Source organism: Megalobrama amblycephala, linkage group LG5 (genome assembly GCF_018812025.1).
Source record: "Megalobrama amblycephala isolate DHTTF-2021 linkage group LG5, ASM1881202v1, whole genome shotgun sequence".
Lineage (NCBI taxonomy): Eukaryota > Metazoa > Chordata > Actinopteri > Cypriniformes > Xenocyprididae > Megalobrama > Megalobrama amblycephala.
In genome coordinates, this window is record NC_063048.1 from 17,726,178 (window position 1) to 17,743,842 (window position 17,665).

A 17,665-nucleotide genomic window follows, 5' to 3' on the forward strand; every position below is an offset into this window, starting at 1 on the left:
CCTGTCAAGGATGCAGAATATATGCCCACAGTGCCACCTGCTGTTCAAAACAGTAAATATATGACTGATTCTAGGAATATGGGATAAAACATTTCCACTTTGACAATGAGATGATCAGTATAAAACCTAAATGTACCTTTTCATTTGATTTTATATTTATTTTGTTTAAATTATTATATAACATCATCTCTCACTACCTTCTCAACTTCCTTCATATTGAATAAAATATATATTGAACTTGAGAAAAACAAAAAATAAAAAAAATTGTGTGTGTATATATATATATATATATATATATATATATATATATAACATTTATTTCAGTTATTTATATATACAGTACAGTCCAAAAGTTTGGAACCACTAAGATTTTTAATGTTTTTAAAAGAAGTTTCGTCTGCTCACCAAGGCTACATTTATTTAATTAAAAATACAATAAAAACAGTAATATTGTTAAATATTATTACAATTTAAAATAACTGTTTTCTATTTGAATATATTTCACAAAGTAATTTATTCCTGTGATGGCAAAGCTGAATTTTCAGCATCATTACTCCAGTCTTCAGTGTCACATGATCCTTCAGAAATCATTCTAATATGCTGATCTGCTGCTCAAGAAACATTTAATGTGTACAATTGTACAAAATATTTGTGTATAATATTTTTTTCAGGATTATTTGATGAATAGAAAGTTCAAAAGAACAGTGTTTATCTGAAATCTAACCTTTTGTAACATTATAAATGTCTTTACTGCCACTTTTGATTGATTTAATGCATCCTTGCTGAATAAAATTATTCATTTCTTTAATTTCTTTTCAAAAAAATAAAAATAAAAATTCTTACTGACCCCAAACTTTTGAACGGTAGTGTATAATGCTACAGAAGCTTTGTATTTCAGATAAATGCTGTTCTTTTGAACTTTCTATTCATCAAGGAATCCTGAAAAAAAAGTACACAACTGTTTTCAACATTGAAAATAATCATAAATGTTTATTGAGCAGCAAATCAGCATATTAGAATGATTTCTGAAGGATCATGTGACACTGAAGACTGGAGTAACGATGCTGAAAATTCAGCTTTGCATCACAGGAATAAATTACTTTGTCAAATATATTTAAATAGTACACAGTTATTTTAAATTGTAATAATATTTCACAATATTACTGTTTTTTACTGTATTTTTAATTAAATAAATGTAGCCTTGGTGAGCAGACGAAACTTCTTTTAAAAACATTAAAAATCTCATTGGTTCCAAACTTTTGGACTGTACTGTATATATATATATATATATATATATATATATATATATATATATATATATATATATATATATATATATATATATATATATATATATATATATATATATATAATTTTTTTTTATTTTTTTTTATTTTTTTTTATAACTCTACTCATATTTTGTCTCACAACTATGGTGTGTGAACTTTTCAACCAAATTCTAAATAAATAGGATTTTTAGATAATTGCTCTTCTTTTAAGTAGGTATTAGTAGCTATCAACACCTGAAATAAAATAGTACCTGCATTTAGTTCAAGTCTTAAATGTAAACTTGCATGTGAACACCATTTTTTGTGGGACGCTGATGACAATTCAGTAGGTGGAGCAGAACATCAGTTCGAAACCACCCTGTCTCATCTCAGTTAACTAATTTAGTGAAGTAAATGCTAGATTTGTTATTATTTTTAAGTAATATTTGACAATATTTTTGAATCTTACATTATATACCTATATTGAGTGAAAGCAAAGCAGTGTAATTTAGTGTTTCATGACTTTTTTTCTATCCTCTCTAACCTTGGAATTAAAAGCTGCTGCTACAGCACCTTAAGACTGCAACTAATTTGCTCTTTGTATTATTTTTGTTATTAATGTTTAACTTATACGTCTTTTATGTCAGTGTAGATGGAATATGTGCCTTTGCTCAATAACATATCACTCACTAACACCCTCCATCTCTCTGACACGCAGTGTGATGTCAGTAATCCAAGAGGACGATGAGGAAAAAACAGTCATCCATTTATCTCCACCACTCCCCTCCAAACCAACTACTACCCCACCTCCTCTTCCTCTTGTAAGCCAGGAACCTCCTCCTGAGTCCTCTTCCTCCTCCTCCTCCTCCTCAGAGGAGAGCAGCTCTAGTTCCAGTGTGACTGTCACTGAGACGGAGACGCCAGCCAGACACATCTCAGAGGGAGAGCTGCTGCTCACTCACGGCCAGATGGCGGCAGTCAGAGGTACACAATCGGTCCAACATACACTCACACAGCCAGACTGATCCAAAACCTCAGTATCTACTTAAGCAGATGCCTTTTAAGAACAAAATGAATGTTTATGAATGACTGATATGAAACACCCTACACGGGCAATGTCTCACAAACCCACAAACAATGCCTAAATCTATTGTTTAATTATACACGTATAAATGCACTGCTGGTCAAAAGTTTGTAATAATTAAAGGTGCCCTAGATTCAAAAATTGAATTTACGTCGGCATAGTTGAATAACAAGAGTTCAGTACATGGAAATGACATACAGTGAGTCTCAAACTCCATTGTTTCCTCCTTCTTATATAAATCTCATTTGTTTAAAAGACCTCCGAAGAACAGGCAAATCTCAACATAACACCGACTGTTACGTAACAGTCGGGGTGTACGCCCCCAAATTGAACACTTTGTAAAGATCCATTTTGAGGGTTATATTAGCTGTGTGAACTTTGTGTTTGCTGTTTAAGGCAGTTGAGAGCTCGCGGGGGCACGGGAGCGGGAGATTTAAAGGGGCCGCACGCTCAATCGGTGCATATGTAATAATGGCTCAAAATAGGCAGTTAAAAAAATTAATTAAAAAAAATCTATGGGGTATTTTGAGCTGAAACTTCACAGACACGTTCAGGGGACACCTTAGACTTATATTACATCTTTTGAAAAGGCACCTCTAGGGCACCTTTAAGGTTCTTAAAACAGTAAAAATGTAATATTAGGGAATATTATTGCAATTTAAAATAACTGTTTTCTATTTGAATATATTTTAAAAAGGTCAATTATTCCTGTGTTGGCAAAGTTGAATTTTCAGCATCATTACTCCAGTCTTCAGTGTCACATGATTCTTCAGAAATCATTCTAATATGCTGATTTGCTGTTTAAGAAACATTTTTTTATTATTATCAATGTTGAACAGTTTTTGCAGCTTAATGTTTTTGTGGAAAACTGTGATACATTTTTTCAGGATTCTTTGATGATTTTTTTGTATCATTATAAATGTCGTTCCTGTCTCGTTTGATCAATTTAATGTGTCCTTGCTGAAGAAAACTTATTAATCTATTTTTTTCTTTTTTAATTAATTACCCTAAACTTTTGAATTGTAGTAAATCATGGTTTCTACAAAAATGTTAAGCAGCATAACTCTTTTAAACATTGATAATAAGAAATCAGCATATCAGAATGATTTCTGAAGGATCATGTGACACTGAAGACTGGAGTAATGATGCTAAAAATTCAGTTTTACATCACAGAAATAAATTTCATTTTAAAATATATTCAAATCTCCCACCAGCGTAAGAGACTTATTTCTATATATATTCCATTATATGTAGTGTTCCAATGATATCTAAATCTGTTGTTTTTTCCCTCCCCAGTTCTGGAACAGGAAGGAGTCCTTCTGCCTAATTTGATGACCAGCCTTAACAGCTCCCTGCATGGAGTCCAAGATATGGTGAATGTTTGCCATGTCTTACCTCACCATTTATTAAACTGGGGAGACAGCCAGTAACACAGTTATTGCTGATTTAACAATCATCTGTCATGATTAGCATTGTGGAAAACACTAAATCTGATCAGAATTTCCAAGTCATTTTGGATAAAAGTGTTTTGGAAATGTGTGGGGGGGGGGGGAACTCATACAGTGATAGATTTCATTACATTGTGCAATAAATCTAATACCACACAGATTTTCCAGATGTGTATACACCAATCAAATGCTCTGATTTTATACAAAGCTTTTGGTTTTTCTTTCAGGATTATGATCCACCCAGTGAGGGTCAGGTGATCAGAGCTCCACGCCACCCTGCTCATCATGATCCCGTCCTGTCTCTGTTGGCCAGGATGGAACGTGGCCCTGTTAACCAATCTCAGCAGCCAGAGGTATCACATGACTCATCTGAAGCAGTCTGATTCACTAATGATGTTCAGGAACAAATCATTTTTTTCAACTGGTTCTTTTTATGATTTGGTCAAATAGATTTGCAGAGCATTTGCAAATTACTTATTGTTACTTATTATAAGGGCTGTACCTGTGAAGTTGGTGACGTTTAACAAAAAACAGGGATTTTCAGACTTTTTATAAAAACATAATGCCATCTTTGTATTTTTATGTGTGAAGACCCATTTATACTAAGAAAAAACACATAAAGAATAAATATATTATACATTTTATGTGAAGTTTTGTCTTATTTAATATTAAATGTGTTAAAAAATACAATATTTATTTTATTATTTACTGTAACGTTCTAAATTACAACATTTACTTATATTAAATATTTACTTTATATTAAAATGACTTTATATTAAATCTTTTCTTGCCCACCATTAAGTGTAGTGTTAGATGTATAAATATGAAGATAGAAACTTAAAACTATTGCTGTCATATGATTTTTCAGAGCATTATTTCCTGTTTTACCCTTTTTTTTTCAAGGTTTTTATTCATGTTAATCATGTCTTATTGAAGTATTGCTAGTTCCACTCCAGTAGATGGCGCAAGAGGATGTGTTAAAATAGATGATCATAATAATTCCTCTTTTTCTCAGAGATGGTGGGAGGAGGAGAGCAGCGGTGAGGTCAGTGAGGGTCAGAGACCGCTGCTGACGGCTGTAGAAGAGAGTGTGCTGACTGGACACTCACTCATAGATCAGCAGAGATCCATGCAGCCCAGAACCACAGAGATCTCGCCTCACGCAACGCTCACGTCACCTGGACAAGTGCTCGCTGAACACACGGGTATATACCATCACTCAGACAATAAACACTATTGTTCTGCACATACACACACTTTTACCATAGAAAATAAATAGATAAAACTTCACACAGAATTTACAGACTTTTTCACGTCACGTGCCTTAAGCAATAACAGTACAGCCAGTGTGACATGTTAAAGGTCTCTATGTTTGACGCATGTACTACAAACATATAAACCTCGTCTCACTTTTTTATATTGTTTTTCCTGTCACCATTAATCTTTTTTTGTTGCCCGTCAATTTTCTCTGGCCATTTGGGTGGCCACGTCCCCTTCTTGTACACCTTTGTTGGTGTTACTGGCCCTCCGTGGGGGCGTCTCTAATGGGGCGTGTCTCACACTACCCGTGTTATGTGGACGCAGGGAATTGAGCTGTTTTTGCTTCAGATTTTCTGTGTGAAATTGCGAGCTGAGGCTGACACAGAGGAAGCCAGGCGATCTGGATACTTCATCAGAACTCAGGCTCAGGGAACCGGGCGGAAATGAACCCCACTCCCACTCTTGAGCATCCTCTTACACAGCCTGTGAACGGTGTCCAAACACAACCGCAAAGACGCTGCGCTCTCCTCGCTAATGTTTATTCGATTATTCCCTGCTCGATGTGTGTTCTTCTGCTGAAGTAACGGATGAATTTAAAGTAGAGATTAACTAATATTATTTTTTTTAAGCCCAATTCAAAAAACTGAGATTCAGAACTACTTTGTAGTTATTGTTTTATTGGTGATTCTTGATACAGACTAAATAAATAACTAATAATTATATTTATAGTCTATCATATATATATATATATATATATATATATGATCAAAAATGTATTAAAAAATATTATTATTTATTAAGCTGTTACATATTTCCCATAATAACAATAATACTAATATATTATTAGGGAATTATAAAATAATTTTCTAAATTTTCTGACATCTCAAGAAGGGAATTAGCAAATAATTATTTGGATAATGAATGTTGTTTTCTTCTTCTGTAACTGTTTGTACATTATTATTATTATCATTATTATTATTATTATTACATTTCAGCAGGAGATTACACATCAAGAAGGAATATATATATATATATATATATATATATATATGTATATATATATATATATATATGTATATATATATATATATATATATATATATATATATATATATATATATATATATATATATGAATGATCAAAAATGTATTAAAAAATATTATTATTATTTCTTTTGGGCTGTGTCTAACTATTAAGCTGTTACATATTTCCCATAATAACAATAATACTAATATATTATTAGGGAATTATAAAATAATTTTCTAAATTTTCTGACATCTCAAGAAGGGAATTAGCAAATAATTATTTGGATAATGAATGTTGTTTTCTTCTTTTCGTTATTATTATTATTATTATTATTATTACATTTCAGCAGGAGATTACACATCAAGAAGGAAATTTTATTAAGAAAAATATTTTTACTAGTAATAAACACTGATACATATAATAATAAGTATATAATATAAATATAAGTTTTATATATTTATATATATACACATCTGAGATTAAGTTTTGCAATCTATATGCTCAAATATTATTACTATTATTAATTACTATCAAAATGTATTACTTTTATTTATTACTATCAAAAATTATTACTAATAATACATAATTATACATATAATTATGTCTATTATTAATGTTAAAGTTTATTTTATATATATATATATATATATATATATATATATATATATATATATATATATATATATGATATTAAGTTTTGCAATCTAAATGCTCAAAAATGTATTTAAAAAAATCTTTTATTATTTATTTTGGGATACAGTAGGTCTTACTGTTAAGCTTAAACTGCTGTGTTTCTCATACAGTCATACAGTAGGCTGAGTTGACCTTAATATCGGCCTAGCTCTGATTGGGGGAAAACTGAATTTTGGTGATGAATAAAGTCTGTGTTGGGCTTTTTTTTTGAGTGAATATTAGTTTTTGTATCATGTTCAGTCTTGAAACACTGAATTTTAGCAATTGAATAAAACCTGTGTTGGGCTTATTTAGAGTCAATATTAGTTTGGTGTTTCATGTTTCAAAACTGAAACAGACTGTCCAAAACCTCACACTGGAAAGAAACCTATGTAAGTAAATAAAAGTTATTAAGCAGAGATGCTTTGGAAAACACTAACCTTTAAAATGTTTGCTGTTAAATGTTTAGTGTACTTAGAGCGTCTGCTGTCCAAAAGTGTGTGGACAGTACATGCAAGTTATGAGTCCCGGGCAACAGAACGCCGGTGTAGATCCCAAACCTCTTCCTGTGTTGGCCTAAACCAATATTTACTTAAAGCCAAGATCACTGCTCACAGTAAAAAGAGCCTCCGTGTTGCTTAGAGACTGGTGCTGCCAAAGAAAAAAACACACACCCCAGCTGCACGAACAAGAATTCATCCTTGACGGAGCGAGAATTTAATGCTATTTTGCTTTCCTCTCAACTGCAGTAGAGTCCCCATAACAGAGACAAATCAAAGCTGCTGGAAACATCACATTCAGCCTACCGAGAACATAGTTCTCATATGTATAAGCATGTTACAGGCTATCAAACTGTATGTATACTTGACAAAGACTCTTGTTCCTGTAAATATGCGTGGTTTAATGATAGAGTTATGACCAGTGTGGTATTTTTATTGAGTTTGTTGTTCTTGGGCGTTGAGCACAGATATCACATCATACTGTACTTTGCATGCAGTCTGAAATATTCATATGTTGTATCCATGACAACCAGGTGCAGTAGTTGAGAACAGTGGGCTGTCAGTCAACCTCAGGTCATCGGAGGAACAGAAAGAAGCTGAGGTTTATCATGTGATGACTGTCTCCTCCCCTCAGGACACAGAAAATCAGGCAAGTACTCTCACCTGACATCAACAGAGCCTGAGTGAGACATTTCTGCTTATATTAAAAACAGGAAGCACAACTATAATAGCTTTCATTTATATTAACAAACATAATTATGTTTGAATAAAACTTCTCTAATGTGACAGCGGGAAATAAAATAGGACACAGCTTAAATTTAACCATTAGAATTTGATTGAATTGTGAAAAGTAGGCTGTGATATTATTATTTTTCTTCATCCGTGTGGAAAGTAATTTAATAACCTGACGAAGTTATTGCTTTTCTTTGAAAGATAACTATTGATAACTTAGAACGTCAGTGGAGAAAGACATATAGTTCATTATAACATTGCAATATAAATCATATGCATAATTCACCCGTGTTCAAACCGCATTTTTGAGACAGGGTGCGTCTCAGTCAGCTCCCTAATTCAATAGTCAGGGCACTGATCAGGGGGTCAACCATTTTAAGGGCTGTCTCAGCCGCAGAATCCTTCGAGGGTACTGAAACGTTCGCTCCCTAAAAAGTTCCACAATGCACCGTGAAAACCAGGGAGCATCAATGCTCACTATATGATGATTGATTGATGCTACAATGATGCATGAACTCAGTGGCCAATCAGAGGTGTTTACGAATCTGCTCAACAACACTCAATGTGTCACATTTTTAAAATTTCAGTACCGACTTGGTATCGCGATTGGTACTTTTGACAACACTAGTGTATATGACTTTCTTCTTTCAGCCAAAAACAATTGCAGTTATATTAAAGGGTTAGTTCATCCAAAAATGAAAATGATGTCATTAATGACTCACCCTCATGTCGTTCCAAACCCGTAAGACCTCCGTTCATCTTCGGAACACAGTTTAAGATATTTTAGATTTAGTCCGAGAGCTTTCTGTCCCTCCATTGAAAATGTATGTACGGTATACTGTCCATGTCTAGAAAGGTAATAAAAACATCATCAAAGTAGTCCATGTGACATCAGTGGGTTAGTTAGAAGTTTTTGAAGCATCTAAAATATATTTTGGTCCAAAAATAACAAAAACTACGACTTTATTCAGCATTGTCTTCTCTTCCGGGTCCGCTTTCACTCCACAGTGACGCTGCTTCTTCTTCTTCTTTCCTGTTTTACGGCGGTTGGCATCCAGCTTATTGATGCATTACCGCCCCCTTCTGCTCCGGAGAGTGACGTGATTAGGACATCTGCGACATGCACACCTACGCACCATTTTAAAAAACTATAGCAATACCAAAATACAAACAATGTAGAATAGCTTGAATACAGCGTGCGTCTCCCTCAGACTGTAAACGAAGCTCGGGCGCACTAGATAACACGTCATCAGCGTCACTGTCCGGAGCAGAAGGGGGCACTAATGCACCAATAAGCTGGATGCCAACTGCCATAAAACTGGAAAGAAGAAGCAGCGTCACTGTGGAGTGAAAGCGGATATACAACAGACCCGGAAGAGAATACAATGCTGAATAAAGTCGTAGTTTTTGTTATTTTTGGACCAAAATGTATTTTAGATTAGGGCTGCACGATTTGGGGAAAATGTCATATTGCGATTATTGAGGTCAATATTGCGATTGCGATTTGCGATAGCGATATAATAAACAAATAGTATCATGAGTCATCTTGCTTGGTTTTCAATGAAAATACACACACAGATTACTGATAATGCTGAAATGTGTATTTCTCAACTCAAACTAGCAACAACAACAAATGCACAGCGTTTTCAAATTAAAATGAAATTAAATAACATCTTTGTATTACTGCAAACTTGTTATAATCCCATTTAAGATATTTGTTTCTTTACTAATCTGTAGTGGTTCAACAGATCACAAAATTCACGGTTCGGATCACATCACGGTTATGACGTCACGGATCAGATCATTTTTCAGATCAGCACAAAAAAAAAAAATTGGATAGGGGTAACTTAACTTTGCATTTATTACTTAGCCCACTTAAACTATTCTGATACCACAGCATAAACTACTAGCCTAAATAATACATTATTAAAGGCAAGTGAACAGTCTGTAAAAAGAACAAATACTGTACACCAATTACAACAAGCATAGATAAATACAACATAAAGTTACAAATAAAGTATAAGGTCTAACTGTAGTATTAATTTTCATGCACAGAAATGTAATAATTAAATGTAAAATGACACTGTTCATTGTATAAATTCAATATAGATTAATCTTTGTTAAAGCTGTGTTTTGTTGTTTGATTTACATGACAGACAACAGCAGGTATTTATAGGTTGCTGTCACTTTAAGAGTAAGACATGCACGCACACATCAGATAGATACACGTCCGAATTCTCACCTCGTTCAATTAAGATATAACCGAATGTGTTTACGAGCATACTTGCTGAGAGGGGTATTTTGACTGACATAATGCGTGTATGTGACCATCCAAGTGCATTGAGGACGCGAAAGAGAAATCAATTTGGAGTTCGCGAGCTATAACGCGCCTCTCTCTCTCTCTCTCTCTCTCTCTCTCCCTCTCTCTCTCTCTCTCTCTCTCTCTCTCTCTCTGTGCGCGCGAGCCTTGTATGTATGTGCGTCATGTGCGCACCGATAACAGCGCTGCGTGCGATACCGAATTAAATCTTCTAGCGCTGGAATGGTTTTATATCTATTTAATGTGTAAACTATCAAGACAAAACATGTTCAAATGATATCCTTTCACTCTATTGCGGTTAAACTTTCAATTGATCCGCGAATCACATGCGTCCCGAACCGTGGGCCTTGAATCAACCACTACTAATCTGGGTTTATAATCTTATAGCCAAAATATCGCCATATAACTCTCCGCTGCACACTGGAAAAAAGTTATGACATGACCATGCGCGCCACACATGCCACTGCCTAAACTGAAACTGACTGGTCTTCTTTTTATTAGCGGTGTATAAAATGGACAAACAGCTCTCAGATAATGGGTTGTTGCAGGGACGTGCACAGGGGGGTTGCTCAGGTTGCCTGGGCAACTGCCCATATGCCCTTCTCGACTCACTTTGCCCTTCCGAGGTGGAAAAAATAAATAAAGAAATCATACAATGGATGCAGAATTTCACGTAGGCCTAGATAAAAAAAAATAAAAAATAAAAAAATCGCAAAGCCTCATTCACTTCCATATTCGGGCATCCGTCCTAAAGTGAAAGTCAGTAGGGGAAGGGCAAACTCTGTTTACGCGGCTGCAGCGCTGCACGCGACCGGCACCTGAGCTGAGCCTGCATGAGCGGCACTAGAAGGAGATTGTCGCGGTAGTCGGATGAGACGACTTAACGTTGTCAGAAAGGTGAGTAAGGTTATAATCGTTAAAGAAAACGAACGAAAAAACGAAAACTAGGTGGGAAAAAACATCGTCGTTAACTAAAATAAAAATAAAAACGAGGCATTACAAAAAAACGATAACTAACCAAAACTGTAATGTGTGTTTGGCAAAACTAACTAAAATAAAATAAAATTATAGATTAAATGTCCTTAGTTTTCGTCTTTGTCAATTTCTTTCATAGAGCAAACGTTCAGCTGCATTTCATTTCCCTGCGTCGCGTCTCTCTCACATACTCGCGCGCGCAAAGCCCCTCCCCTCCGTGCACACCGCGCCTCAGAACGAGTGTTGGAAGCAAGTTCGCGAAAGGTTGGTGTCTCATGAAAACCTTTACACAATCACACATTAAAAAGTGGTATAAAAATATTTTTAATTCTTAATATAATTTTGTCAGTGTGTTAATGTCGACCCGAGAAGCGATTGCTACTTTAGAAAGTTAACTAGACGCAAGTTTGAGGTAAAATGCACTTGGGTTGTCGATGTCAAAACACTATTTAAGCTGTGATTCAAGTAAGGAATAATTGACGACGGGCCGTTGAATTATTAGAAAAATAATGCACACCTGAGGTGGTGATTCGGTCATATAGCTCGTAAGTTTTTTTTTTTTTTTTTTTTTTTTTTTTTGGGGGGGGGGGGGGGTGTTGTTGGTAGGGGAGAGCCCTTTTTTTAGGTCAGAGCAACTGCCCCTCAAAATTCCTGTGCACGTCCCTGGGTTGTTGTGTCCACACATGTATTTATTTAATTTATTTATTAACTTATTATTATTATTATTTTATTTCATAAAATCGCAGCATTTTGCGTCATATAATCGCACAAGCTTGACATCGCGATTGCGATTGCGATATGATTAATCGTGCAGCTCTATTTTAGATGCTTCAAAAACTTCTAACTAACCCACTGATGTCACATGGACTACTTTGATGATGTTTTTATTACCTTTCTGGACATGGACAGTCTACCGTACATACACTTTCAATGGAGGGACTGAAAGCTCTCGGAGTAAATCTAAAATATCTTAAACTGTGTTCCGAAGATAAACGAAGGTCTTACGGGTTTGGAACGACATGAGGGTGAGTCATTAATGACATCATTTTCATTTTTGGGTGAACTAACCCTTTAAAAAATATCCTGGCTCTTCCAAGCTTTATAATGGAAGTAAATGGTGCCATTTTTTTGAAGCCCAAAAAATCCATCCATCATAAAAGTAATCCATGCAGAAGTGAAGCAATGCATTTTTGTAAGAAAAATTTCCATAATTATAAACTGTAATCACTAGCTTCTGGTAACATCCGTCCACGCATTCGCAAGAGAGTCGAGTTCCGGTGTATGACGTATGGCGTAGGCGTAGGCGTAGAATTCATGAACACGATATACTGATTCATGAGCTTGGGAGCTGAAGTTCAGTCATTTCAATAATTGTGTTTCATTCAACTTAAGAATAAAATTTGATAATAAAAGCATCAATAATAGAGTTTCTTGTCCTAAAATCTCACGGACACACACAAATGTATTAGGCTTGTATATTCTAGATTTTATTCCATTTTTATTCTATGTGGTCTCTGGTTTCGCCCCTCAAATCTGATTAGCTGAGCAGCATTCCAGAAGCATTGAGACATTTAACTGTTTGTACGACTCTGCATTTCTGTGTTTGTTCCAGACCGACTGAGACTCGGCACAGTAGTGCATTAGTGCTTAAATAACATATTAAAGTTATTATAAAATGGTAAGCAAATGCTGGTTGTCTGTGTTTTGTAGTATTTTTTTGGGTACATCTGAGTGTGCGCTAATTTCCGCTCAGGGGCGACCTCTGTCCCTGATTTTCCCTTAATCGCAAAAACAAAGTGGTCTCTTTAGTGTGTGTGTGCAAACTCCTGAGACCCTCATTAACCCAGGACTCTCGGTCTGTAGGTCGCCCATATTTGGGGATTTACCCCCCTGAATGAGGGAGATTAAAACAATGTTTTTCCCCTCTGTTCCTGTATAATCCCTCTGCATACAGTGTCCACCCGATGCCCCTCTCCTCCGCTATTGTTCTTGTCTCATCTCCTCTCTTTTTTTTTGTGTCAGAGCCCCCAGACAGCACAGACGGTTCATAGACCTGCACCAATCCTGGTGAGGCAGTATGAAGACACAGAGGAACCAGGTACAAATACATGTGCACAAAAATGTTTAAATACCTCATCAAGTCAATATTGGTCTGAAAAAATGTCTAAAAGTTGCAAAATTAAAATTTGCAGTCTTTCTCTTTTGGACTACACAGATTTTTGTCCAGTCAGATTCTCTTTGAAATGAGAATGTTTCTCCCCCAATATCACCTGACACAACTAACAAGTAACAAATCATGTTTTGTAGCTAGGATGTGACAAAAGCTGTAAAAATAAAAAAGGGTGAGTGTTTGATATGGCCCACCTAAACTTCCTGTTTTAACAGGAAATACATAAACAGTAAAGGAGAAAGACAACTGCAACTAGTCAAACAGTTTCCTTGGGTCTTTTTAAACATGGACTGCTAATCTGATTGTCTGTTAAACATTGTAACGGTTATGTTTCTGAACATTTTGTTTTAAAATTTGGGGTTTGGATTGCTCTTGAATATTGTGTCTTATTAAATAGCTTTTTTTGGCTTTATTCTCAATGTTCTAATTGAAAACACAGTATTAAATCGAAAGAGGTTACGGTTGCTAGGGTCTTCTAGTTAATTGCTAGGTGATTACTGCTGACTGACTCAAGTTAAAAACTCTATATATGACTTTGGTTCCTACCTCAATGTAAATTAACATTCATGTCTGTATCACAAATCATGCAGGACTAGTTTGGCTCAGCCCCACCTAAGTAAAATTGTGCAGTTTTCTTTGCAACCTCTAGATGGCAGTGTACCTATAGGGCAACACTCTGCATTGTTCTTTTGTCTTGGTCAGAGCATGATAGTACACTTCTTGAGGTGTTGTGTCCTTGCGTCTGGGTGTCAGGGGTCCAGAGATGCTGGAGTCAGCTTTATAAACTTCAGTCAGGTGTGAAGGGGCACAACAGAAGACAAATACCTTTGTGACAGCAGCTGCTGAGATGGCATATGCATCATTTAGATTGTAGGTTGAGACAAGTTGTACAGGATGAATAATTTATTTATTTATTTTTTTACTTTTTTACTTAATTTACTTTTTTCTGTTGTTCATTAGTTTGATGTAATATGTAGATATATGCTTTCCTTAGTCCAATGATGGTCATGCTCTGAATGGCTATTTTTGATGCAAGAAACTTGACCAAGTGAACAGGACAATGACAGAGAGAGATGACAGATGGGTGTCTGTTCGACGTTAGAGAGCTGCATGTGTGCAGATGCAGGACAGCACTACAGATTAGACATAATGAAATCTGTGCTGAGAAAGCGTTCTCTCTGCCCAGTGCTTTTTATTAAGTCTTAAGTAAGAGAACATTGTGAGCTCTAGTACACATCCTGAACTGTTTAACCCAATTTGCTGACAAAAATCTTAACAGCTGCCAATTGTCCCCTATCTATCTATCTATCTATCTATCTACAGTGCTCAGCATAAATGAATACACCCCCTTTGAAAAGTAACATTTTAAACAATATCTCAATGAACACAAAAACAATTTCCAAAATGTTGACAAGACTAACTTTAATATAACATCTGATTAACCTATAACATGAAAGTAAGGTTAATAATTTAACTTAGATTACACATTTTTAAATTAAAGTCCCCCTGAAATCAAAATTTAAGTTTTTTAACTTTTAGTATGAATATGTTAGCCTTAATGTCATGAATAAGCTGGTGTGTTCCAAAACAATGACAAAATTTAGGAGATATAAGCATTCAAATCTTACAGTCTCTCGCTAAAATTGATCACGGATTTTCATGACATCACCGCAGACTTCAGCTTCTCATCAAATCTTCTGTCCAATCAAATGCTCTCTAGAATCTGAAGTCCCGCCTCCTCCTACACTCTTACAGACGCTGAAGCCTCGGCTGAAATCGGTCACTTGCTCACACATTTACTAGTTTCTACATGGTGAAAGGCACGTAGTGCACTATATAGATAATAGGGATCGAACAGTGTAAATATGCTTTCTTTTGACGTGAATGAAGTCCGTTTTTGCGTTAGTGTCACATGAACTGCCGCAACGCGAGCAGTCTGCTCCGGTCCAGAGACACGAGAGCACAGAGCGGATTATACCACAAAAGGTATCGGACCCATTTGAATTCAGCACAGAATGCTGTATAAGCAATATAAAGGACATTATGAGGAGAAACGGTTAGAGATTAGAAGGAAACACAGGTTTTACTGAGTCTAACATAACATAAACAACATAAACAAAACGCTATAGAGTGCCCCAGGGATGATGCGTTTTTGTAGGCCAACCCGGAAGTTAGCGGCGCACGGGTTCCCTCGGTTGAAAAGCCTATGCATTTTTCCCATAGACTTTTAGAAAATCGCAGAAAATAAGCTCTGTGTTTAACAAAGGGTTATGGCACTTACACGTTTTGTCTATCAAGATAATCTTTACAAGTTAACACAACATGTATAGATTTTGAAGCCTAAATAAAGTCGTCAGATATAAAAGGCTAACAGTAGGCTATAAATGGACTACAGCACACCATAGTCGCGGATCAACGTCGTCACCACCAAGCTTCCTCAAACTTTATTTAGAAAACAACTTTATTTAAAAACATGCTCGCTGATTATGATCTGCGCTGTTATTAATACTTATCCACTTTTTCATGAGAAATGCTGTCCAAATGTCCCATTTTTAATGATGACGTCTAAAGTCCCCGCCAAAGGAAGTAGTCCCTTTTAGCAATTTGTTAGCTACCGCCGATTTTAAGACACAGTAAAAGTTTAAAAAATCACAAGCGGGTTATTACTGGTGTGTTTTATGTCATAGATCAAAACGTGAAAGTATTTAGAGGCTTTGTTAACCACAGACCTTATTTCAGGCGATTTAGCAAAAACCCATTCAAAAAACCCATAGACTTGACGGCGTTGGAACCGGAAGTCCTAAAATGCTAACTCGCTTCCGGATTTTGCCTACAAAAATGCGTCATCCCTGAGGCACTCTATTGGCTATTTAAAAAAATGTTCGATATATCGCCCTGTCTTCCTGTTTCAGTTGAAAAATTGATTTTCCTTCTAGTTCTGATTATAATTAACAAAAAATTCCTTTGATAATAACTTATGCATGTGTACGATAAGGCCTAATGCTGAGTGACATTAAAGTAAACCTTGAAAATTGGCCTTTTCCTTCTGTGTTCTGCATCCCTCCTTCCTTTTGCCATTTCACTCTTTCCCTTTTTCATTTGTCGCTTCTGTTTCCTTCTCATCTATTAGTTAAAATGTTCTGCTCTGTCCAGCAGACCCATACCTCGTCACATATGTATTTGACGTATAGTTTATCCAGATGCACTCTTTCAGTGCCGGCATGTCGCATGTAATTATTGTGTGATGAGAGTCAGCGTGTGCTGACGGGTGAATGGATGTAATTAGTGTTTAAACGTAAGCTCGTTCTGTGTCATTACATTTGCTCTGAGGATTTTCCCTTTTTCTTTCTCTGTGTGTAATTTGACGCACCAGTGCAAAAAGAAAAAGAAAAAAAAGACCGGAGATGCACCTGTGTTTGAGTGCCTGCAGTTAGTTTTCAAATTGCCTGGACATTACGTACGTACACATGTTTGAGAGCCCTTGTCTGCTCTGTTTGGAAAGGTGTCCATTTAAAGGGATAGTTCACTTAAAAAATTAATTTACTCAGCTTCATACTATTCCATAGATAGAAGATATTTTGAAAAAATATAATAAAATGGGTTGTTTCGGACCCCATTGACTTCATTATAGACAAAAACGTTCTTCAAAATATCTTCTTATAGAATGTCAGGTTTGGAACAGTTTTTAGGTGAACAGTCTCTTTAAAGCAGACATGCGGTGCTGTTGTAGCATCACAACTAGTTGTTTTCCTCAATTCCACTGATGTTTTGTTCTGGTCATGAAACTAATTACAATAAACATCCCATATACCTTGACAAAAGCCTCTCTGTTAGGTCTTTTCTATCACTTTCTCATCAGTGCTCACACAAGCAACCATTTGTGAGTTTATAAAGGAGGTGACTGCACTGAAAGTCTTCGCTGAATTTCACACTGCAATTCTATACTGTAAGTACATGACATTAAAGCCTTTTAGTCACAGCTTTAGCCCAGACGAAGGGCCTTGAACAAATAGAGCTTCTGTGACTGCGATCTGCACCTCTGCCCGATCTACAGATGGGCCAATTGTGTTGTCTAATAAAAGGCATAGTGTGGCACTGTACAGCTAGATCGGTCCAGACATGACCCGGGCAGCGTCCCCTGGTTATACAGCTGCTCTCTTCGATGACTATCTCTCTATTTGCCTATTAGAGAATGGCTGCTCTGTTCAA

The 17,665-nt window shown here is 35.8% G+C and overlaps 1 protein-coding gene across 2 annotated transcripts in view; it reads left to right on the plus strand.

The window, feature by feature from the left end:
* Positions 1–17,665, plus strand: part of kiaa0586 (KIAA0586 ortholog) — a 154,434-nt gene that overhangs the window by 108,758 nt on the left and 28,011 nt on the right. For both annotated transcript variants that reach the window (XM_048190913.1, XM_048190914.1), the window contains 6 exons: positions 1,987–2,252; positions 3,649–3,725; positions 4,028–4,153; positions 4,816–5,005; positions 7,793–7,908; positions 13,309–13,384. In XM_048190913.1, the coding sequence (XP_048046870.1) occupies positions 1,987–2,252; positions 3,649–3,725; positions 4,028–4,153; positions 4,816–5,005; positions 7,793–7,908; positions 13,309–13,384 (851 nt within the window). The remainder of the gene's footprint in view (positions 1–1,986; positions 2,253–3,648; positions 3,726–4,027; positions 4,154–4,815; positions 5,006–7,792; positions 7,909–13,308; positions 13,385–17,665) is intronic.